Consider the following 23,501-nt stretch of genomic DNA (forward strand, 5'->3'; position numbering starts at 1 on the left):
CATGTGTCCCAGTGACCACGGTGCAGGTCCCCTCAGATAAGCACACCTGCAGACCACAGATCTGCGCACTTCCAGGGGCTCCTCCCTGCCAGTATAAACAACACTGTGAAACACTCAACTGCACTTCCCTATTAGCTTTACTGCAACAAAGCTGTTTATTTTTCTATTTACTTTTGCTCTGCCAGATGGGAAATAAAGCAGGAAAAAAAAACTTATGACTGAATAGTCACTGTGGAGTGAATGAGAAAACRAAGGCTTTACCACAAAGGCCTGAGATAAGTGTAATTAATATGGACATACAGTCCCGCTAAAGCCAAAGGCCCCACGTTATTTCCAGGCCAAACCAGCGCAAGAGATCAGCGTTAAACCCACCGTCCCGGCGGCGGGCCCCTCCTGAGCCCGCCTGGGGCCCTGCGGGAACCGCCAAGGGCGAGAAGCGGGGAAGAAACGGCCACGTAACTGCCCGGTAAAGCTCCGGGCACCTCGGTCCGGTCCGCTCCGGTCCGGTCCGGTCCGGTCCGGTCCGGTCCGGTCCCGCACTAAGGCGAGTGGAGGCGACGCGCGAGGAGCCCTCACCTCAAAACAAGCCCCTCCCCCTGGTAACCGCCGCTTCCGGGCCGCCCCTTCCCGCCCAACCGCCGGTCCCACCCCCACCACGTGACCACGCCGCCGAGGCGCGCGGATTGACAGCCCCCTCAGCCAATAGCGGCGCGCCGCCGCGGCTCGCCCCGCCCCCGCCGCACCGGGCGGCGGCGGCGAAGTTTCCTCCCGAGCGACAGCGGCGGCTCCGGGGACGCCGCCATGGAGGAGGCCGAGCCGGGCGAGCGCAGCCCCTTGCTGGGCGGCAGCGGCCGGGCGGCAGCGAGCGCCTTCGAGGGGCGGCGGCTGGCGTGCGCCGCCGTGCTGCTGGCCGAGCTGCTCGAGCGCGTGGCCTTCTACGGCGTCACCTCCAACCTGGTGCTCTTCCTCAACGGGCCCCCGTACGGCTGGGAGGGCGCGCAGGCGAGCCAGGCCCTGCTGCTCTTCATGGGCGTCACGTACCTCGTGTCGCCCTTCGGCGGCTGGCTGGCCGACGCGCTGCTCGGCAAGTTCGGTGCCATCCTGCTCAGCATGGCGCTCTACCTGCTCGGCATGCTGGCCTTCCCCGTGGTGGCCGCGCCGCACACGCGGCAGGGCCTCTGCGGGGACATCCCGCTGTCGCCCGTGGAGAACTGCTCCTCGCCGGCGGGCAACGCCACGGCGCCCTGCTCGCCGCCCGGGGCCACCCGCTACTGCGCCGCCGCCACCTTCGTGGGACTGGTCCTCGTGGGGCTGGGCGTCGGGTCGGTCAAGGCCAACATCACCCCCTTCGGGGCCGACCAGGTCAAGTATCATGTGGTGGAGGCTGCTGTCCCGTGTGGAGGCAGTGCCGGGTGACGAGTGTCTGACACGCTCAGGGCTGGGTGGGCACGTGTGGTCCGGCCTGGTGCAGCCCCTGGTGCTCTCCTAGGTGCTCGTCCCCTCGGCTTTGGGTTAGGTCTGATCCCTCGCCGGTTTCCCGGTTCTCCTRCCTTAGGTGCCGTGCCTGGTTTGGCTGAGGCTGTTGTAGTCTTGAGGAGCAGGGCCAAGTGCTCCACAGCCATTTGTGCCTTGTTAAATATCCCCTGTTGTGGAGTTCGTAGCCAATCAGTTGGATCTAGGAGCAGGTCGGGTGAAATATCTGATTTATGCTTTAGTTTTGACAGGGACATTTTGGGCTGTGGTCAAAGGCCTTTACCATGCTGCTGTAAACAAAAGATAGATAACAAATGCTCTCTTAGCCTTRAGATATTCTCTGTACACAGTGTTGTACCATGAGTGATGCTCTTGTGCTGCCTGGTGCTGCCCTGGGTGACAGGAGCTCTCAGCGTGGTAGATGTGTCACCTGGGCTGTTCTCCAGAGGACATGTCCTGTCACACAGCCTTGTTCTGACCCACTCCAGTGAGATCATYCATTGGATCATTCCTGCAGAACTAAGCGGTTTTTACAGAAGACATTTGACAGGCAGCTCATAACTTAATATCACCTGGTGTATGCTCTTGCAGGTGTTTTATACAATCTTATGCTAAGTAAGACAGTGTGCTGGCTGTCCGTGTTGAAATGGAGTGTAATTTTGGCTTTACAAATTTTTTTTTTTTCAGATGCTTAGATACTGTGAAGCTTCCCTAGGCAAACAGTTCTTGGTGACAAAGCTGGGAAAATACCTCTAATCCAGTTACATGTCTATTTACTGGCCCATTGAGTTCTGGATAGTGCAGCTATCAGAAATGCCATGAAATTCTTTGTGAGAGGTATGATCTGCCACAAAGTCCTTGCCAAATGGACCTCTATTCTCTGCTGTGCAGCTTACATTTGTCATTCTTTGGCATTTTGCATATTATAAATTCCGGAGTTCTAGGTGAAATGCAGTATATAAATGTAAAACATTATTATAGCCTAAGATTGTATGTCCCAAGTGTATTGGTTCTGTTTAAGCCAGCATGAGCCCATCAAGCGAAATAGCTTTAATATAACTCTGTTTCTGGTAAGGTGTTTTTCAAACGGACTGCTTATCCCCAGAACATTTTATGAACACCAAATATAAGAGAGAAATAATGGCAGAGGAGAGTAAAAGAAGAACCACAGCCAATAGAAGTGTAGCTGTTGTAACTAGATATTTTTTTAAGGCTTTCCCCCCAGGATTTCATTGAAAGCAGTTTTTGGCTAGAGGTGTAGATAATTCACAGTGATTTATGTAGGGTGAGGCAGAAGAATTTTTCCTTTCTGGTTGTTAATAATCAGTAATGCTCTGCTGAGGACTGGATTTTTCTGTTTTTCTGGCTTATCTATTGTTAAATACATTRCAGCACTCCGTTTACCTTGCTGTGCACTTTTGGGCTCTCTTGGGTGGCTTCTCCCTGCGTAGGAATGCAGCGCACTGCTGGGCAGCTGGATATATATTGCTGAGAATAAAGTCTGTCTTCCAAAACTGCATTCTTGAGGGGCCAGCATTCAATACAGCCGTGTTCTGGTTGGGTCTGTGCTGATAAGCTGTGTGCCTTAAATACCAAACAAAGGGAAACACTATGAACTGTGGATCACGCACTTTAGCTGACGTGAACTGGCTTTCAGATGTTGTTAATTGCATGTCATTGCAAATCTCTCTAAAAAAATATCATTTACATTTTCAATTTTAGCTGTCAATTTATAATTTAGACAGGGAACTCATGTTTAAAGGATTTTTATATCTAGAAGGAAGGAATCGCTGTAAGTATGGAAAATGGGAAACTGACTTCCAATTTTTTTTCTAAAGTTTAAAGAATGTGTGTTTCATTACTGTTAAATAGATGCATTTAGAAATACTGTTACAAATGACTTAGTCCTGAATAAYCTTTACCAGTCAATTTAGCAAAAATTAGCTGTTGCAAACTGGTTATGAAGCTATTTAAGTAAAGCTAGTTTATAAGTAAGAGTTGTTTTTCTAAAAGCTGCAAATTGATCCAACATGCTGATCTAAATCTGAACCTCATGGTTCTCAGAATAGTGTTTATAAGCATGTGATACATATATATAACCTGGCACTTTCCAGTTCCCCTTTTAAGTGCAAGGCTTCACAGTCATTTCCTCTTSTCTGTGTAGCAGTTTGTGACTTTCCACGGTTAGGGCACAATATGACTCTCATTATTGTGAAAGCTGGTTTAGCTTCAACGTTGTAGCCAGAGACTGGACCCAGTAGTGGTAGATTACTGATCTAGTATGGGCTCTAACCAATGCTCTAATTATAGACAAATCTGTGGCACTTCATATATAGTTAAGATAGATGCTAGATTAGAGATGCTAGTTTTAACCATAGTGCTTGTCCTATCTAAAATGCCTTTGTAGTCATTCAAGCTATCAGTCTGTAGCTGCAAAACTCTTCTTACTATGAGAAAAGTGCTGGGTTTACAGTAGCATTACTGCCGTGTACTTTTACACACACTCCTGGTGTTGCTATAATCACATGGTTGTGATAAATTTTGGGGTGTTTTTGTTTTCATTTGTCGTTTGTGACTGTCAGTGAATTGCAGGAACAAATGAAAACTAGTCAGGTCTGACTTTTTAAAATCTTTGTTTTTACTTTCATGTGAATTAAAACAGGAGGTCAAATGTTTGGATCTATCACAATATGGGGGGGAAAAGAGAGAGAGAAGGAAGGTGATGACATAGCGGGAACTTTGAAATATTGGAGTTTAGGAAAAAGATCATTAGCAGATGATGTCAAAAATCAGCCAGCACAGTGCTATGCTAGGTATTCCTTAAGAATTACTCAGTTTTGTCCATGCAAAATTCGGATCCCTGAGAAACAATTTGTTTTACGCACAGTGGCATTGCTTCAGGATTAGTTTCCTGATCCACTGAGGTAAATGTGCATAGGGAAAAGTTTTTGCGTTAGTTTCCCTGTAGCTATGGCAAAGATCAATGGTTCTCCTTGGGATTTCTTCTCTGAGACTGTCTAATTGTAGAGAGCTAGGAAATTACTTTGTGACAAAGCAAAGCATCTAAACACCTATGTTACGGAGAWGCAATGATGTTTATATAGGTTCCCTTCTCTTTATATACAGATTTGGAGAACTTCTCTAATAGAATCTTAATATTTGAAATTTTGTTTGGTGTCAAGCTATTAAGACTGCCTAGGTCAGTATTTGGATCATCTTCTAGGAAAGACACTTCTGTTGAAAAATCTGGGGGAGCAATAATTCAGCAAATCATTTGTCTGAGTATTAATTTTGGGGATAGCTGTGCTTTGGAGTTGTATCTATCACATTTTTCTTCTGGTGTAGTGGAAGATCAAGTTATTCCTTATTTTTCTTTGTTTAACTGCCTTTAGACAATTACAGTTGTAAAGAAGACGTTAACCTTGTATCCCAAATTGGTTTRGACTATTGCAGTGCAGAGCTTTATAGCTGATGCATCCTCTGCTGAAAGTAGGTGTAAATGTCCTAATGGTTACACAATTTCCATAATGTAGCATTCCCAGCATTCAGGATCCCTTAGCATGAAAACTGGATGGTAATTGCATCTCATCAGACCATAATCAGTCTGGTGTAAGGGCTATGTATGCGAAACGTGAGTTTTGAGACTGCTTCCTTTAATATATGAAGATCTATTGCTCTGTGGATACCCATACCCATAATACTAAGTATTTTTTTTCTTTTGCTTTTGGAGTAACTGTAGTCTTTGTACATACAAGATAGTTACTTAAAAAAAAAAAAAGAGAACCCTCTGTACTGCAGCAAAAATAGGGTCTCGGTTAGACTAAAAAATAAAAAGAAGAAATAAAAACTAAGTCATGCCTGCTGTCTTGAAAATACCAAAGTTGTTTCTATTTCCTCATTAGAAGGCTGTCCTAGCACCTGCATGCTCTCAGCAATAACATCTAGATCATGCTGCTGTGACCRGAACACTACGGGTTCCACATTTTCTTTTGTTTTTACTCAAATTTGCCATATTATTTAAAAGAGGAAAATCAAGAGTAATTGTGATTGCGCCTGYTCAGGACAATAGGTCATTCTGTATGTTTGCTAAAGTCAAAACACTACTGGACTGTTCCTTACTATACCCCTGAGTCCCATTTAGTGGTAGAAATGTGTGAAAAGCTTGAAGGAATCACAGTGGTGGGGTGGGCATTCAGGGCTGGATATTATGCCCTGACAGTCAAATATCCTGCTAATCTCCTGCTGCCGTTTAGGTTGATACGCTACTGAAAATGTGCATGATGCCTATTGAGATTAGGAAGGAGTACAAAATTTGAGCTTGGAAGGGAGAATCCCCTGGTTTTAGGCTTTGAGTTTGTAATTGATATGCTAACAGACTTGAACGCCTGGCAATGCTGCTAACTATGCATTTGAATAGATGCTCTAATATTTCTTTTAACCCTGGCTCTTTTGAAGGTCTAGGAATGAGGAAGGGAAACTTTAACTAGAAATCAAAAAACAGCTGACTCAGCAAGACTTGCATGCTACTGATTCACTGGTCAGTGTTAATGGACTTYCAGTCATAAAACGGTGACAAATAGTGTGTTACGGATTCTTCTGCAGAAGATCTTCTTTATGTATTTCAAATTTTAACTTGCATAATTTCTCTTACATCATATGTTGTGAGTTATACCTTATGAGTTTTACTGAGTTTCTGTGACTTAATTACAAACCTTAGGGTGACTTATAGTATGCAACACGGAATGTGAAGCCAGTGCAGGAGAAATTCCATAAACCAGTGATGTCTTTGGTTTGCTTGGAGAGACAGTGAGGTAGAGTTCAAGAAGGACAAAAAGCATTATAAGCCGTGCAGGTTTGATAGAGGGCAGATGTTTACTGGGGGCTTGTGATATTTCAGGCAACCCGAATTTAATTTCTATTTTATTATGAAGGTCAGCAGGGCAAACCTTCAAYTTATGTTCTGATGAGAGCAACTGGAACTGTGTTAAAACTTAATTTTGGAATGTGTGCTTTAATGTCAAATAGTCATATAGTCATTTGAGACTTAGAAAAAATGTTACATACATTTAGTTGGAAGAATTTTTTTTTGGAATACTAGTAATGCTTTTTTTTTCTTTTTGATAATTCAACTTTTCTATTTCAAGAAACAGTTATTTCAATTTTTGTATGTATCTGTGGGATGATGTGAATCAAACKAGTGCAGCAGAAATAATAACTGCTTCTCTGTAGCAACTGAAAGTTTAAACTGAAGTTTAATCTTGAATAACTTTTCAGATGCTGAACTTCAAGAAGGTCATTGATGTAATGGGGAAGCTCAGTACAGTGTCATTTCATCAAATACCGTGCTAAGCCCAAAATACTTGAATCATTTTAGTATGACCGTAAATTAAACCCAGGCTCTTCTGTGCATTGCAGTTGATTGAATTCTAATAAACATTTTGTTCAGAAATTGAATGACTTCTTTTAATCTTTTTCAGGTCAAAGATCGAGGTCCAGAAGCCACAAGAAGATTTTTTAATTGGTTTTATTGGAGCATTAACTTGGGAGCTATTCTGTCTCTGGGAGGCATTGCATACATTCAACAGAACGTGAGCTTTGTTATTGGATATAGCATCCCAACGATTTGCATTGGGATTTCGTTCATGGTGTTCTTATGTGGTCAGAGTTTCTTCATCACAAAACCACCTGACGGTAGTGCCTTCACAGACATGTTTAAAATTCTTGCATATTCTTGTTGCTCAAGAAAGAGACATGTGGAGCGATCAACTAATAGGTTTGTAAAGTGCTCTTTTGTACAGTCTGAATTCCAGCCTAAGAATTGAAACTAGTTTGTCCAAACTAGCTGCAGTAAGTTGCTCTAGAGAATACAGTAGAATAAGCAATTTTGATTTGAGAACTGGAACTTTGCAATGGGAGACACATTCTGGGAGTCTGGGGATGAAAAAGAAAAATATTCAGAGACTGCAGGATCTCTATGCTGCAAAATCAAATGTGCTGTTTTCACTAGAATGCTGTGTATGTCCTGGTAGCCCAGAATCGCTGGAAATAGAACATTACCTAAACATGCTGTTTTTCATCATTAGTCATCCTTCTTTTTGGCTTAAGTCTTTTTTAAAAACCTCCTGAATTTAAAAAAAACACTATTATCTGTCTTAAATGCTTARAAAACCCTGATGGGCTGCTAAAGTGTGTACTGGCTTTTTCCCTCCCARCTGGCTCCCCTACTCTTAGAGATGCCCATGAAATATTGGTGGCTGTGGATGATAGGAGGTGTCAAGTGCCTCCCTTCCTTGGAGATTTTGTGTGTTSAGACTGCAGAACAATTTGATCACTTAAGATACCTTTTGTTAGTTACAACAGTATCACAGTTTATCACAATCTTTTGTGATACTCTTTGGAAATTTTGCATATGACAGTGCCTAATTTTCCATATGTGCAGTAGGGGRGGATTAGAATTAAGGAAACCTTTATAATGAAACATTTCACTTTACATTTTTACCCATGGTTGATCCATTCTGGCTTAGTTATTTGTAAGTAATTCTTTCTTTAGAAATGCATGAGCTTGTCATGATAAAAAAAGTGTTACAAGGGAGCCAGTTAAGTGAGTTTTTGTTGCTATTTAACTAAATGTTTCAAATTCTTTTTCAAAAGTGAAGGCCAAGGAGTTCTTCAACAGCCCCGCAAGCAAAGCTTATTTGAGATGGCCAAGTTGTCTCGTGGAGGCCCATTCAGAGAAGATAAAGTAGAGGATGTGAAAGCTCTTGTCAAGATTATACCTGTCTTTTTAGCTTTGATACCTTACTGGACAGTGTATTTCCAAGTGAGTATTTTTGAATGTCTAACTTTTTCTTTTATGTGTCTCAAAATAGAATTTCAAACATAGGGGCCATAACTTCATGTTCTCCCCACTGCATTTGGAAGGTCTAGGGCACTCCCATTAAGCTGCAGTTCTGAGCCTAGCTTGTRAAACTCAGTCTTCCCTGAAAATTATCCTGCAGAGCAGTAACCTGGAGGAAACACTTGAAAGCTTTCTGGAGGGAAGTGTTCTGTAAAGTTACAGTTAGCATTCAGCAGCTGTGATTGTAGAGAAGATGGATATTGAACAAGATTTTTCAGAGCTGCATTACTGACATTTTCACTTCTTAAATAACTGTGTGGTCAATAAAGTCAACGTTATTCCTTTCACATACCTGAGGCTGCATCTCAACGATCACTTTAATAATATTGTGTTGGGAAAAACAGTACTGAGTGATGACAACTTCATTCATTTCTTAGATGCAGTAGTTGGGGAAAGCTGTAGCTTTAGTAGTAGCAGTAGTTCAGCAGTATGTGTAAGGTATCTAATTTCACATTTTTCTGTATCTCTTTCATAAAAATGAAGCTTACCCTGAAGCTGGGAGATGAAAAATGGTTACTAAGAATACTTACCAGAAAAATCAATATTTTGACTTGATGATTAAATTAATGAAGGAAAATAACTAAAAATAAATTAAATTAGCTCTTAGTTAAAACTAATGGTTGCGCAAATTAAGATATCTTAAATATTATGCTCTGTTTAATCTTCAGATAGGTCAGTGCAAGTGGCCTAGATTTCATCTTAATTAATTCTTTTCTGGTTCCTTTATCTTAGGATAGCAATTATTTTAGGGGAAAAAAGAATCCAGAAATTATGCTTAAAGTCACATGAATGATTCCTTTTTCTTTTAATAATGATAAACATAGAATTAGAAAAAGCCTATAATGTTCTAGCAATTATTCTTTTGTTTTGAAGTATTAGTACTTCACCTCTGGTATAATRTTTGCTAATGACTGACTGGTCTGAGTAATGTAAACTCATCTTTCTTAATGTTAGATGCAGACAACTTATGTATTGCAAAGTCTTCATCTGAAAATTCCTGAAATATCAAATGACACCAATTCTACTCATACAGTAAGTAGRGCAAAACACTTAAAAATGTGGGGGTTGTTTGTTTTGTTAGTTGGAATAAAAAGCAGCTAAGTGTTTTACATAAATTTGGAGAGCCAGGATAGTAGRTAAGGGGAATCAAGGGCTACAGACACAAATAACTGGGTGTTTGGAAGCATAAGGCATAAAACAGATTTTAGTATTTTTTACTGGTATGCAGACATTACACCACTCTGTTTTCAGTGTATTCAGATAACATTTGCTGCCTTAATTAAGGGTGTCTTTCTTCTTCAATGCACAAAATAGGATCTTTGAAGGAAGCTTTTAAATTTTTTGTGTCCTAAGTTTGCAAAGGTGTATTTACATGAGCAGTCCTACAAATTCAGTAGGAAAATCCATTCCTAATGGAAATACTATCTCCAAAATTGCAGTTACCCATTCTTAAGTGGAATCATTAGTATTTCCAAAACTGCAATCTGAATTATATTTTTAACTTTATACTAATTAATCAATAATCACATTACCTTGAATGAGTTTTGCATGTCGAAGGAAGTTGCTCAGTCAGTGTCTTTCAAATAAGGCCGGCATCATGTAGTTGTAAAATTGGTTCTGATAAGTAGAAACAAAAAAATTATGAGTATATATTACTAACAGACTTACTAAATATGCTTTTAAAATTAAATTTCTTCTCTTTTATTTGAAATTAATGATATCAATAAGGTAGAATTGCTCCTTTTTACAGATGGAAAAAACAAAAAATGCTTGTACTTAATTTTTTGAGCTACCCAAAGAGCTGTTTCTGAATCGCAGCTAAGAGTTTAATGGATATTAGAAATACTACCTAAATAAGCCTGCTAAAATGGCACGTTATCAAACTCTAAATCTAGTTACTTATTATTTTACAGTTAGTAAACTAAAGCAAATGCAGTCTGAGATTCCTTCATTAAAGTGTGTGCTATCAGCACTAGTAACTAACGCAAATTTTCTCAACTTTACTCAGTCTGTGCACTTAATTTGCATAGCCTTTTGCCACTGAAAACTATTGCCAATTCAGGGTTCATTTTCATGTTGCTTAAGTCATGTGCTAATTTTAAAACTTTTTTTTAAAGGAAAACATCTTAACTAGACAGCGGCTTCTCTTTTTGTTGCATTAATTTTAAGCTTGGACCTCACTTGAGCTGTTTCTTTAGCATGTACTTAATTTTCATTTTAGTAAAGGTCACATTTATGTTTTTTTACTCCTTGATATGTAACTCTTTCTGCCCTTTCCATTAGTATAACCTTTCACATTTCTTTTTCCTCTCCTCATGGGAGAGACGTCATAGGAATTCTTTTGATATTATGAGTCACTTAAGTGGCTTGTTAGAGCCTTATTACTGAATTGAATTAACAAAGTGAATTTTCTTTTTTCTGATAAAGTACACATAAGCCTGTGGAACTGATGAGCATGGGGTGATCAATATAGCCAGCCTTTTATGGAAGCCTAAACATAGAAGCTGCATAGTAGGAATTAATATGCCTAAAATCTTTTGTGCAAATCTCTACCTTGATGATCTTAAATATATCCCATAGTTTCTGTCTGAATATTTATTATGTAGAAATAAATATAGAGCTTCAGCTGTCAGACTGAGTTTTTCTCCACCTCCTTGGTAGTTGAATTACAGGTTTTCACCTGTAAGTAGAGCATTGTATTTCACAGAATTATTTCCATTAAGGAATGACTCTCAATGTTAGCTTTAACTGAAAAGGCTTTAAAGTAGTACAAATACTGTACGACCACTTTTTCTAACTCAAAAGTGTGTCTTTAAAAAAATTAGTTCAGCTGTATTTAGCATTTACTTAAATTATGCTGAATTTGAATCCAGGGTAATGGAACAATAATCCTAGCATCTGACTTGACACTTTTAAATAATTATTTTTTCATCATGCATAACAATGACTGTCTCCTTTTTCTGCATTGCATCAGTTCTGCTGTTCTTATTTTATTTTGAAATGACTTTGCTGCCATCTCAAAGCATTAACAACAAAAATCAAATAGTTTTATATGTTTTTTATCATCTTGGTATATGGTGAACCTGAAGAATTCTTAAGCTTCATCACTATGTGATGTAAATAATATCTTTTAAAGCAATTCTGAGTACTTTGCTTCCTCAAATTTAAACAATTTGAGGTAATTAAGGAAACGAATAGTAGCATTTTTAGATAGGGAGTATTGCGCAGGGCTATTTTTTCTTAAACTCTTCATGTATCTCTGCATAATACTAAAAAAGACATATTTCCTCTTGATATTAAAAGGTGGGAGTATGTAATCCTGTTGGAGTTACTATGGTGAGAAATCTGAGATAACATATAGGAATTGCCAAAGTAAATGAAAACCTTTATATCTGAGTGCTTGTTTTTCTTCACCTCTCACACGCTCTCATTTTACTCAGTTTCTAATGTCTATCACTTCAACTTGTTTTGAATCTCGGTATTTCATGAAAAGTATTACTTTYTTTCCTTTGTTAAAGAGTACAAATCAACCCATAGGAATGAAATCGCTAACTTAAGTCATCCACCCTTTCAGTTTCCAGCTGCCTGGTTGACTATGTTTGATGCGGTGCTTATCCTGATCCTAATACCCTTAAAGGATAAATTGGTAGACCCTGTTTTAAAGAGGAATGGCTTGCTCCCATCCTCGCTGAAGAGGATTGCAGTTGGAATGTTCTTTGTGATGTGTTCTGCGTTTGCTGCAGGTAAGAAAATGACCTCTACTTGCATAGTTATGCTACTTGCAATAGCTCTGTTTTAAAAAAAAGGAAAACTTGCAAGTCTTTAATTCATTATTATTCAAGAGTGATTTGCAAGGAATTTTTTGAACACAGCAGCATGGATATGTTCCCCACAATGAAGGAGCTTTTACACAAAATATTAAGCTTTTTTGGTTATTTTAGTGATAAAACTGGAGCATTTTCTGCCTGAATAAGGGTGTGACTATACCTTTCAAAATAAACTTGCTAGTTAATGTTCTCAGGGCAGAGAGTTTACATTTGCAGACACACAACTGACAGTGTTATTTTTTTGGAAATATGATATAGAGGAATTATTTGTCTTTGGCCATGTTTTTTCAACCTAGACCTTAGCTTCACTGGTCAGTTCTTGGTTTGACTGAAAGTGTCTAGGAGCTGAATGTGAAGCCTTTAGTCTTCATAAAATAAAATTTATTGTAATGCAGAGGTCTGTGTTGTCTGATTTAGTGACCATTTATCTGGGAATAGATTTTTTTTTGCCCTGTAAAACAATATTCAGAATGAAGTATACACTACGTATAGTGTGTATGTGTGTAGATATACATTATATATAGTGTGTGTATATGTGTATATATATATAATGAGTATATAATCAGTATATATTACATATAATCTGACTTCCAAATACTGACAAAGCAGAAGTCTACTTAAATCTTCTGCCTATATGTGAAGTACTAAAGTTGGGTCATTGCCCAGCTTTGGTCTTTTTTTTTTTTTTTCCTCCCTACGTTTCCTCCCACTTTGGTCTTTTTTTTTTTTTTTTTTTTTTTTTTTTTCCCCTCCCCCCTACCTCAATGTTCTCTAATGTTTGGAAATTGTTGTAGTGTAAAATAGCTTAGCTGTAGCATGAAAGGAAAAAGATGGCATCTCTGTTTGAGCCATAAATCAGCTGCATTTGAGAGGATTTATAGTTGTTGAGCACTGCTGATGTGGAACTGAACATCTCTGAGCAATGCTTCATAGAACCTATAGCCTTCACATACCATCACTGTAATGAACATATTGATAAAGCATGATAGCATTATATAAATTAATTTCAGCACTTATATCTCCTATATTTTAGAGAGAGGGACATTTTATTGAGCTATTAAGATTTCTCTCAACGAGAGAGATAATTACCTTATGAGGCCAAGGTCACTTTGTATGTGGGCAAGTAAAGTTTTTACAGCAAAGTCACTGAAACTTAAAATAGGAATGTTTCTCTTATTCCATGTAACTTGGGAAAACTGCAACCAGCATAGGAAGATAATTTAAAACATCTAAATGTCAGCTCTTTAGATAGATCTTGCTGGCTCAATCTATAAGTAAATTCATAACCAGCAAAATATATCTATATTAATCCTGAAAAAAAAACCCATGTTGAACTATCATGACTGACTTGGGGAGTGATTTCATATAGCAGAATTCTTTAAAATTTCAATTTTTTGTTAACAGTTCACCTACAAATGTGATGCATGATTTTGTTGGTTTGATCCTTGCCAACTCTTTCACAGTAGAACCTGTGAACGTCAGTTCTTTAGTCTTTGAAAATATTATTTGCTTTCTGGCTGGAAAGTTTAACCTGTTAAAATAGCATAACATAACATTCATTATAATATGAATTTGAGATCTCCGATTGCAACTACCTTGCGGTGTAGGGAACTGCACTTCTTTTGAGGGAGAGGAAGCTTCTGTTGATTTATAAATTTCATAACTTTTTTTATTCTCATTAAATGGTGTTTCTAGAAACCATAATTTAATATTCTCGAAGTACAACATCACTTCCAAACATTCCTGCTTCAAAGAGGCACTGATTAAAATTGGAATGTATGAAGATGTTAATCACTAGCAGTCTTGGAAGTATCTAAATGATTTATTTGTGGCATACTTCCATTTTGACTTACTTATCTAACTGGCATTAGTTCTGGACACTATATAGGCTGCCTATTAGATTGTTTAGATTATTTTAAATATCTTATAAACTGTGTGAGAGTACAACTTATTAGATTTAATGAACATCTGCTGTGCTTCATGCAYTTCATCGTAATTTTTGAGCAGCAGTACTTAAAGTTATTCAGCTTTAAAATCTACTTCATTTATAGAGTTTAAACAATTATGGCAAGAATTAAGATTCTTTTAACTATTAAAATTGTAAGATTAAATGTGAAACTTATTGCTATCAAAGTGTAAGATCGAATCAGTAGATTCTGGCTTCTAAAACATTCAGTTTAGCAGAGAAATTTATGGCAAAATTTGATAACATGTAGTTATGGTCTTTGGGGGGGCTTCTATGGAAGAAGAACTGCATTTCTTGAAATAACAAAAGTAACCTGCAATTATTTATATCAGGAAATAAAGAAGTATATATACTGATTTCATAACCTCTAATTGTCATACAGGACTATTAATTAAATTCATAATGTGAAGAAACTGTTTGCATTTTAGGTCTTTTTTTTTTTTTTTTTCCCCCTCCCCTTCCTCCCTCACCCCATGTAGGAATTCTGGAAAGCAACAGACTGAAAGTTGTAAAGGTTAGAACAATTAATCAGACAATTGGAAATGTTACATACCATGCTGCAGATTTGCCAATATGGTGGCAGATTCCTCAATATGTGCTGATTGGATTCAGTGAAATATTTGCAAGTATAGCAGGTAAGTCTTTGGTGTGTGCTTTAAAACTGCCTCTACATACCATCTATCATGAATGAGAGGTTCAAAAATAAATATTTACTTTTCAAATCACTATAAGCTGTAATGTTCCCAAGTATAATAACATACAATACACTCAAATATGTGATAGCAAAGCACTCTTTTTTTTTTTTTTTTTTCACATTTGTAAACTGGCTATGTGAAAAGTTATTTTCCTGACTGAGTTTCAAGAAAAGTAACATCTAGACTATTTGCGTGTCAGCCAGTCAGCAGAAGATATTTACCCTCTTTTGTAGAAAAAAAGATACTTGTCCAATGCTGTATTTGGAAGAAGAGTTTTCATGATGTGTTGTTTCCTCTGAATTCTCAGCACATGTTGCAAATAAAATTCATGTTTCATCATTTTGTGGTTTAAAAGCTGAGCCTACAGTTTGGAAAATTGGCTACTATTTGGAAACACCTATTAGAGATAAAGGAAAAGATGAAACCATCTTAGTAAGGTTTGTCACCAATTCAAATTCATACAAGTTGAATTCTTGTGATTCTGAAATAAGAAAAATCCCATGTAATTAAAAAGTTAGTTTGGGGGGATTATTAATAATAGAGTAACTAAGTTTTACACTAAGTTTCTGCCTTATTTATAGTGCAGCTTTTCTGAAGTTATTTAATACTTCATGATACTAGAACAAACACAAGTGATCTTACATTTCTTAATACTGTTCTGTATGATGTGTGAACTGCTGTTTGATTATAGTGATTTTAAGCTGAAAGTAAAGTGGGTGGAGAGGGCGAATAGGTCTATAAAATGTTATTTTCTGGTCTGTTTCATATTCATGCAGGGCTCATTAGCACAAAGAAACCCACAGGCAGTTTATCTGCTGTCACTGTGGTGTGGCTGGCACAGGTTTATTATGATTAAACAAGTGAAATGCTATTGTGAATTTTTAGCACAGTATTTACACGTTTAATGCTTGGGAGCAACACCTAGGTACCAGTAATAGAAACTTTTTGTAATCTTAGATTTGTTAAATTGCTTTTCTGTTATTACTTACGTAGAATTGTAGAGCTGGCTGGTTTATCAGAGCTCCCCCAGTGACTCCAGCATTTCCTTAATGATAGTTACTTCCTAATGCGTTTTTAATACTGGTTCAGAATGTTGAATGTTGAAGATCATCCATTTATATCCACCTTACACATAGCTCATCCCCTCAGATTCCGTAGGACGGAATTTCCTCTTCTCATTTTCTCTCCACAAGACTAGTCTCCTACCTTGTGCTAGGGAAGTTTAAGCTGGCACGCTCCAGTTCTCTCTGAGAGGGTAGTTGCAGCTGTCCCATGGGCTGCTTGTGTCTGCTCTGGAGAGGGAAACAACTTCTCCCCTGTCAAGTTTCTGATTRCATGTCTTGCACTATCATGACAAGTGGGAAATAAAACCAGGTGGACAGGCTGYTTGGCAAACAGGAAGAATGTGGCTTTTGCCTTTTTCTCTCTCTTACTTTGCCTTATGCCCTTTTTTAATAAATACTAGATTTCTGATAACCTTTTGTCAAAGTTAGTAAAACTTTCAACACGCTTAAAATCTAGCATATTTAGAGGCTGCTAATGTTCATGCCAAAATTACTAACTTTTAAATTTATATTTTTATAAAATGGATAACTTGCATATTGACAATGACTATTATCAGTTTATTGSTGTTCCCAAGCAGAAAAAAAAATGTATCTGCAGTTTATGAAAAGCTCAAGGGCAAAAGGCCCTGTTTGTTGAGCTCCAAGTTGAGGATTGTTTATGCTTTTTTAGTGGGCTTCATGGGAAGTAAAATCTGGAAGGCTTTCACTATTCTTAACGTGAATACCCTGCTGTTCTTTTGCACTTGCTACATCTGTTATAACAGCTTTGTAGCTTCAAAACCTGTTAGCTGGCCAATGTTGGAAAAAAATGCAACTGCTTCTGCTAGAATCAGAGATTCCAGGCAGATCCTAATTGCTTTGTGTGTTACACTTTCATACAATTTGTTTTACAAAGCGAGTTTTTTTGCCCACCTTGGACTTCTGATCCCTATCTAAAGTGATTTTTTAGTGTTTTTAAGAAGGTCTCTCAAGGCTTAGTAGAGGATATTTTACTACTTTGTTACTGAATGTTGATAGAGGCATCTCTTGTGCTATGAACTTCAGCTTTAGAAAAAGCCAAGTGTTAATGGTTAAAGCTATACTGATTTRGAAGCATTTATCGTGAACAAAAAAGGACTAAATATCATAAGGGCAGAAACATAGGTTTGTTTTTGTTTACTGTAAAACTAAGCATATTCTTATTATGCCGTGTTAGTTCCACTTGAGGTACCTTTTAAAAGATGACACACATTGCATTAATCTTTTGTATTAGTCTGTCAGTCCTCTTAAAGCACCCCTATTTAGCTGGGAGTCATAATCTCACATGACAACACCAACTAGAAGGTTTAATTTCAAAATCGCTTGTTTGAGGTAGCATGAAATCGTTATCAATGGCTGCCAGCAGGCAAGAATATCTCTGAAGGCAAAGAAAAGATTCTGTGTTCTTTATGCCAGATTAAATATTAAGGTCACTGAAAACACTATTCAGGTTCAGAAACGTGACTTATTTTGTTGTGAAAAGTGCATAGTGTTATATCTATTTTAGTTTTTAGATTTTTTTTTACAGTAATACTCAAATCCARTGCATCTCTCTAAATGGACAATGACATCCTCTTTCATGTGATGTGCTTGAGCTTAAATTGTTCAATATGTACAAATCCTGGTAAGCAAAATGTGACTGATGCTTTGGAGATCTGTGAAAACTGTGGTAGCTTCACAAGAGAATAAGAACAAGCTACTTTATCATGAAAGTAGTGAGGTTTTTTTTTTTTTTTTTTTTTAGGTGAAATTGCCCAGATAAATATTCTGTGAAAAATCTGGGCTGTTATTCTAGTGATAAAACACTGAAAACAATTTTGGTTTCTAATTCTCAGACTAAATGTGGCTCATTTTCCTTGTTTACCACCTGACTGCCTCTTCCATCTCTACAGATATTGTCTCATTCCCATTTGAATTTAGAGCTGTACGGAGCTCAGTTGCACCAAGGATATTTCAGTTCTCTTCTGGGCTGACATTTTGAAGAGGAAAAGAAAAACTTCAGGGTGGTTATTTGAGATTTCTCATGAGGCAGTGCAAAATGCTCTCAGGTCAATAAGTAAAAAACATACTAGTTCTGATTCTTTTACAAGAACAGAGTTGCTCCCTCACAACGGGCAAATTGACCTGACTTGCCTGAGGTGTTAAGCCTTTTCTTCAAAGGAAATGCAAYTGTTTTTCTATTAAACTCTGCCTCAAATAGCAAAAGTCAACACTGGTGGTGAATGTAAAGTGTACCTTTATTATGCAGACATATGACTCGTCCTTTTGTAGGTCTATTATGCTATTTTTGCCAAGAAAAACAATAGGTGAGGCAGCGGATGCTCTCATTAATTTCAGTAAGAGGCAGCCTATTTTGAAATAAGCATTTCATCCGTCAGAGAAAAAGTGCCGCAGAGACTGTATTTAACTGTCTCTTGTGAATAACCCCATTTAATTTTTGGCAGGAACACTGTTCTAAAAAGTGTTAATCAGGAGCATTAGTCTTTGCAAGGCAGCGCCTAACCCAGCGTGTCCTGCTGGTGCCCAAATTCGCTAGTACAGATTGTTTTTAAATTGACACAACTGGCTTTTTTCCTGTTTTTATTTGTTGAAACCTAAATAAGGAGAGCTTGGAGTTTAAGCTCCATTTCTGCAATGCTTCAAAGAACAGACAGGCAACTAGTTGACTCGGAGTATTCTAGATCAAAATTAAATTAAAATTAATTACTTCCTTTCCAGCTAAAATTAATTTATCTGCCTGCACATACTGACTCACTGTCTGTCTGTATCTCTGAGGGAAATAAGTGCTCATGGTCAGTGCAAGCGTGTCCTTCAGTTCCTAGTACTGTTTTTCTGAGCAAGGAAGGCCATGTGCTTTATAAATGCTGCACAACAGAAACAAATGAAACGGAGGACATGGRAATGGAGCTGCCAGGTTCTTTGAACATCCATGGCAAGGCAATTACTTGAATCTCTAGGCCATTTCTTAACTAGCAAAAAGAGGGAACATGGCTGGTCCTGAGTCATTCTGCCACTTTTTTTTTTAGCTTCTATTACACTGAACTAGAACAAACCATTTTTATGTCCTATATCTTACAATTACAATATTTTTCTTTTAATAAAGGTCTAGAATTTGCCTATTCAGCTGCTCCCAAATCCATGCAGAGTGCTATTATGGGGCTGTTCTTTTTCTTTTCGGGGATTGGATCATTTGTTGGCTCTGGACTGTTGGCTCTGGTGTCTATTAAAGAAATCGGCTGGATGAGTAATCACACAGATTTTGGTAAGTTATTTTCATGTATTCCAATTCTCTAAAGTAAAAGGCTTCTTTCAGAAATAATTAAACTTTGAGCATATGGAACTGTTGTCGCTTAATGTGGTATTATTTTGACATTATAGATTTATTTACTATTGCTTTAAAGACAATTTAGTCTTCATCAGTTACTGTTCAACTTTGTTTTATTGCATTTCATCACTAGAAATTACTTAGAACRCTTTGTATGTTAGTGAAAAAAACATTTAAGTGAGCTATCACTTTAAGAATAAGATTATATTGTCTTTAAAGTCCTCGAATCATTCTGGAGGTATGAGGAGTAAAATGTATGCAGCTTGCTTTTAGTGATTATTCTGCTTTCTAGTTTCAGGAGACTTCCTGGCAATAACCATGAGTTAATTTTGTATTTCATTCTGTTTGCTTTTTCTAATGTTTTTAAAGTCCAGTGCAACTTAAGCTTTCTATTGTTGGTTGACGTTAAAAATAATTATTGGCACCAGTAGGTGGCACCTYGGGAATTCCAGAAAAATCATCCCATCCTCACTGGTTTAATTAGTTCCAACAGGAGGAGTGTGTAAACAGGTCTTAAAACAAGTGCTAGCCCTACTGTGCATGCACAGCTGCACAAACTTGCTTTAAATCTGGTCTGAGCCTATTTGCCATRTAAACCAGCTTTGGATGTTACCAAAGAGTAACGCTGTCTGAAACAATGAGTTTGCAGAAATAAATGTTAATTTGTGATATCATCTGTGGTAACTGAGTGCCTCCAAAACCTAGCAGGGTTGCTGACTCTGCTGGCAGCTCAGCGTTGATTGCTGTCATYGAAATGACTGTTATTTCTATGACAAAAACTGAGACTTCATGGASTCAATATCCTATCTCATAAAGGATAATTACTGCTTTTTAAACACGCCTGCTCCTGAAATGGAGTTTCACATGTATATTATATTTTAAATGTCAAGGAAAGACTCAATTTTATTGCATTTTATTATATATTCATTTAATTGAATCTTAAGTTTCTGTAATTAAAGTAATTTAATCTGAACATTTTTATGCATGCTGCATGAACAGCTTGTCAGGATGGATGTACAATTCACTATTTTTACTCCCTCTATCCTTTCTGATGGTTATAATGGTCCAGTTGGCTGTGGCTCATGTGGCACATTGGATGCGAGCCACAATATATTGTTCTTGGAAATACAGCAGGAGTTAGTGTACAGTTCTTAACAGAGGAATAATGTTTTGGCAATGAGCTCCCTTAATTTAGCATTATTTAATGTGCTCCAAATCACTAATTTATAGCCATTTTGAGGGAGTGGCAAAGGTGAATTGAAGCATAAGAAACTGCATAAGGTTCTGCATGCTCTTCACTTTGTTCTAAAAGAAATCTGAGAAGAAAAATTGCTTTCTTTCTACCTAAAAAGTTGCCAAAGCTTTTCCCTAAAAGCATACGTTGTTGGGATTCTCTGATTTCTTYCTTTGGCTTAGCAAAGGCAGCAGGTACTGGCCCTCCTGTGCACAGATACCATGAAATGCTAAGCTAGGCTGAGCAGACCAACGGAGAGGGCTTTTAGTGTAGAAGCACAGTACAAATATTCATACTTTTACCTAGTTCAGTTAAGTTGTAAAACTTAAAGCTTTTTTAAAAACGAACAAAATTATTTGTCCGAGTTAAAGGAAGCCTGTTGGGGAGCTGACATCTGGCACTACTTCTGTCTTGAATGTTACATTTCATTTTGAGCAGTTTCTGAACAGTTTACAGTCTAGACTATTTGCAGGAATTTCTCTGGAAAAAATCCATTTAATGGCTGCAACTTAAGTATGTTTTCTGTTGTTGCTTTAAAATGAATTGTCTGTACAAAATTGATACTGATCTCTGCTTACCCCAAGGAAAAGAACAAATCATATATGAAAATAAACATTTTCAGCTGTTTTGTCTTAAGTTTTGTCTTAAGGAAAGCATTGCAGTTTTACAACTAAAGATACCATMCTTAAAATGTATAGGTATATACGTTAGCCTCTTAAAACTGTTGCGACTTTCCCAAGGCAGCCCTTGGATGTAGGTATAGGCTTTGTGTAGCAGGAGCTTTCTGCATTTTTTTTTAAGGGAAATCATCCTGTAAGAGCATTGCTGGATCCACAGGGAAATTACTTAGCTTAAGGTACGGGAGCACCAAGGAAAGTTCTCTTCAGACTTTGCATCTTCCTCAGAAGTTCAATCTTTTGTTCAGGATAATTGGAAAAGAATATATGTTCAGTCTTTTGAAAATACCATGCGGTTTGTGTTTATCCATACTGTTGCAAGAAAATCTTCATTACTGAGGACCGAAGGGACTGATATTTTTAGTTATATATTCTTTATTTATGCTTCTTTTTTTTTTCCTCTTCCCAATTTTTCCTAGGTAACATTAACGGCTGCCAATTAAACTACTACTTTTTTTTGTTGGCTGCCATCCAAGGAGCCACTCTCCTGCTTTTCCTCATTGTTTCTGTGAAATACGATCATCAAAAATCAAAGATCAATGAGCCGGCAGCCAACGGGAGGATCTGAGGACTGTTCCGAACAGACTTCCTAGCAGCAGCAGCCAAGGACACGCCGCGCACGGAGCCCGCGAGATCGTAGGTTTGCTCCAGGGAGCCTCTCTTGTTAGACTTGCACGTTACGGGCGTTCTCGCCCCTGCCCCTCTCACATCACGTAGGTAAGTGCCTTATGTTGGCGGGGCTCGTTTCTTGCACTACGTCCGGGCAGGACAAACACCAGTCTTGGAAGCGTATTAACTATAGACATTCAGGTTGCTCTTTGTTAATCCCAGGATGTTTACTTAGCTCTTAAAAATTGGGACGTTTGCACTTGGAGTGTAACAAGGCACTGCTAATCAGAGAAAACTTCTGTAATGTGGATGGCYCCCCAGCTGAAAATCTCCCAAGTGAAGAGCTGTGGATCTAGATAACTGCCCAACGGTTTCAAGCTCACATTGGAGACTCGTAGGAAAGAAACGATTTTGCAAGAAGTTCAAACAGCGGTTAAAAAAATAAATCGTATATCCTGGAAGTCATTTTTGGGGGAGAAAGAGGGTCAAATTAAATTGTAGATTAGCTCCAATGTAAAAAGGAATGTAGTTTATAATTGATGTTCCCCGGAAGTATTTCAAGGATTGAAGTCCACAGTTGCAATCAAGAGTATCCAGCGTGGAAGACTGAACTACAAGTTGCAGTAGCTTGACACAGAGCAGCTTTTAGTGCACAATAAGCAGTTGTTGGGACTGAAATAGTTTTGCTTCACAAATGTTTTTAATTTAGGRTCAGCATTAGATGCATCAGGCCAATATGGAAACATACATTTTGTAACTAAGTGTATGTCCAGTCTAATGCTGTTGCCTCCATGAAGAATATTTTAACTATTTGCAAAACTCAGGTGGCTTTCTCAGCAGCTGAATGCATCATCAGTTCAGAAGCCTCTTAGCCAGCTCCTGCAGTCCTCTGTCTCGGTTCTAGCTAACGTGCTACAGGGCTCATAACTTTCAGCAACACATTCCTATAGCAAATGGCTTTACATTCAGCCTCTTAACTTTAATGATTCTAACAGTTGTATTTCAGAGTGTGTGCAGAGCAGTATGGAAAGCAATATTTGCGAGGAATTATGCRGAAAGAAAATGAAATCTCAACTTTTTATTAATGTACTGAATTTTTATAGTTTCTTTTGTCTGTGTTTAAGTTGTTAAAATGCCTTTTTTTGTATGTGGACATCTTTGTAATGAGTTTACAAAATAAAATGAACTTCCATGCTGTGACTTTTGACCTTTTGTTTCTAGGTGAATAAAATTATACTCCAAGTATTTTGTTCTTTAGCTTTTATTTTCCTAAACCTTTCCTGTTCTCTACTCTGTCATGAGCATACAGTAAATGTCTGCTTGTTTCTTTAGGGCTAGGGCTGCTCTAATGCTCTGGGGAAGAGACTGAACATGCAATCAGTTGTATAATTTAATTTTTATTTGGAATGACTTGGCTGAGCTCCAGGCACAAGTAATTATGACCATTTATGAAGATTAATCTGGCACTTCTCATCAAAAGGATGAGGCCTTTTGTGTCTCCGAGGCTTAGCTCATTCTTCCTTCCAGTCTTTTCTTTTAGAACTTCCACTACAGTCACAGAAATAAGATTAATCAATTAACTTTGTGACTGAGCACTGCACCTCATTAAAGAAATACCTTGAAATGTGCAGTTTGAATTTAGTTATAGTCACTTCACAGATTGTTCCAGTGCAGCAGAGAGATCTGACAGGAATCACCCTCCGTGGACCTTTCTA

General features: G+C 38.1%; 1 protein-coding gene across 1 annotated transcript; it reads left to right on the top strand.

The window, feature by feature from the left end:
• The first annotated feature begins 801 nt into the window (after positions 1-801).
• Positions 802-22,978, top strand: SLC15A4 (solute carrier family 15 member 4). The gene is made up of 8 exons (XM_026037754.1): positions 802-1,362; positions 6,951-7,246; positions 8,125-8,293; positions 9,326-9,403; positions 11,946-12,114; positions 14,644-14,799; positions 19,045-19,203; positions 21,597-22,978. Exons 1-8 carry the CDS (start codon positions 802-804, stop codon positions 21,743-21,745), a joined length of 1,737 nt encoding a protein of 578 aa, XP_025893539.1. The 3' UTR covers positions 21,746-22,978.
• Positions 22,979-23,501: the final 523 nt, after the last annotated feature.

Source organism: Nothoprocta perdicaria, unplaced genomic scaffold, assembly GCF_003342845.1.
Source record: "Nothoprocta perdicaria isolate Ctin4 unplaced genomic scaffold, notPer1 scaffold_2, whole genome shotgun sequence".
Classification (NCBI taxonomy): Eukaryota; Metazoa; Chordata; class Aves; order Tinamiformes; family Tinamidae; genus Nothoprocta; species Nothoprocta perdicaria.

What these genes read in the sequence shown, in the direction of transcription:
- SLC15A4 (XM_026037754.1), top strand. Translation starts at nt 802, where the DNA reads ATGGAGGAGGCCGAGCCGGGCGAGCGCAGCCCCTTGCTGGGCGGCAGC. An exon ending in GTGTTCTGCGTTTGCTGCAG is followed by an intron (nt 12,115 to 14,643) that starts GTAAGAAAATGA and finishes CACCCCATGTAG; the next exon opens with GAATTCTGGAAAGCAACAGA. An exon ending in GAGTAATCACACAGATTTTG is followed by an intron (nt 19,204 to 21,596) that starts GTAAGTTATTTT and finishes AATTTTTCCTAG; the next exon opens with GTAACATTAACGGCTGCCAA.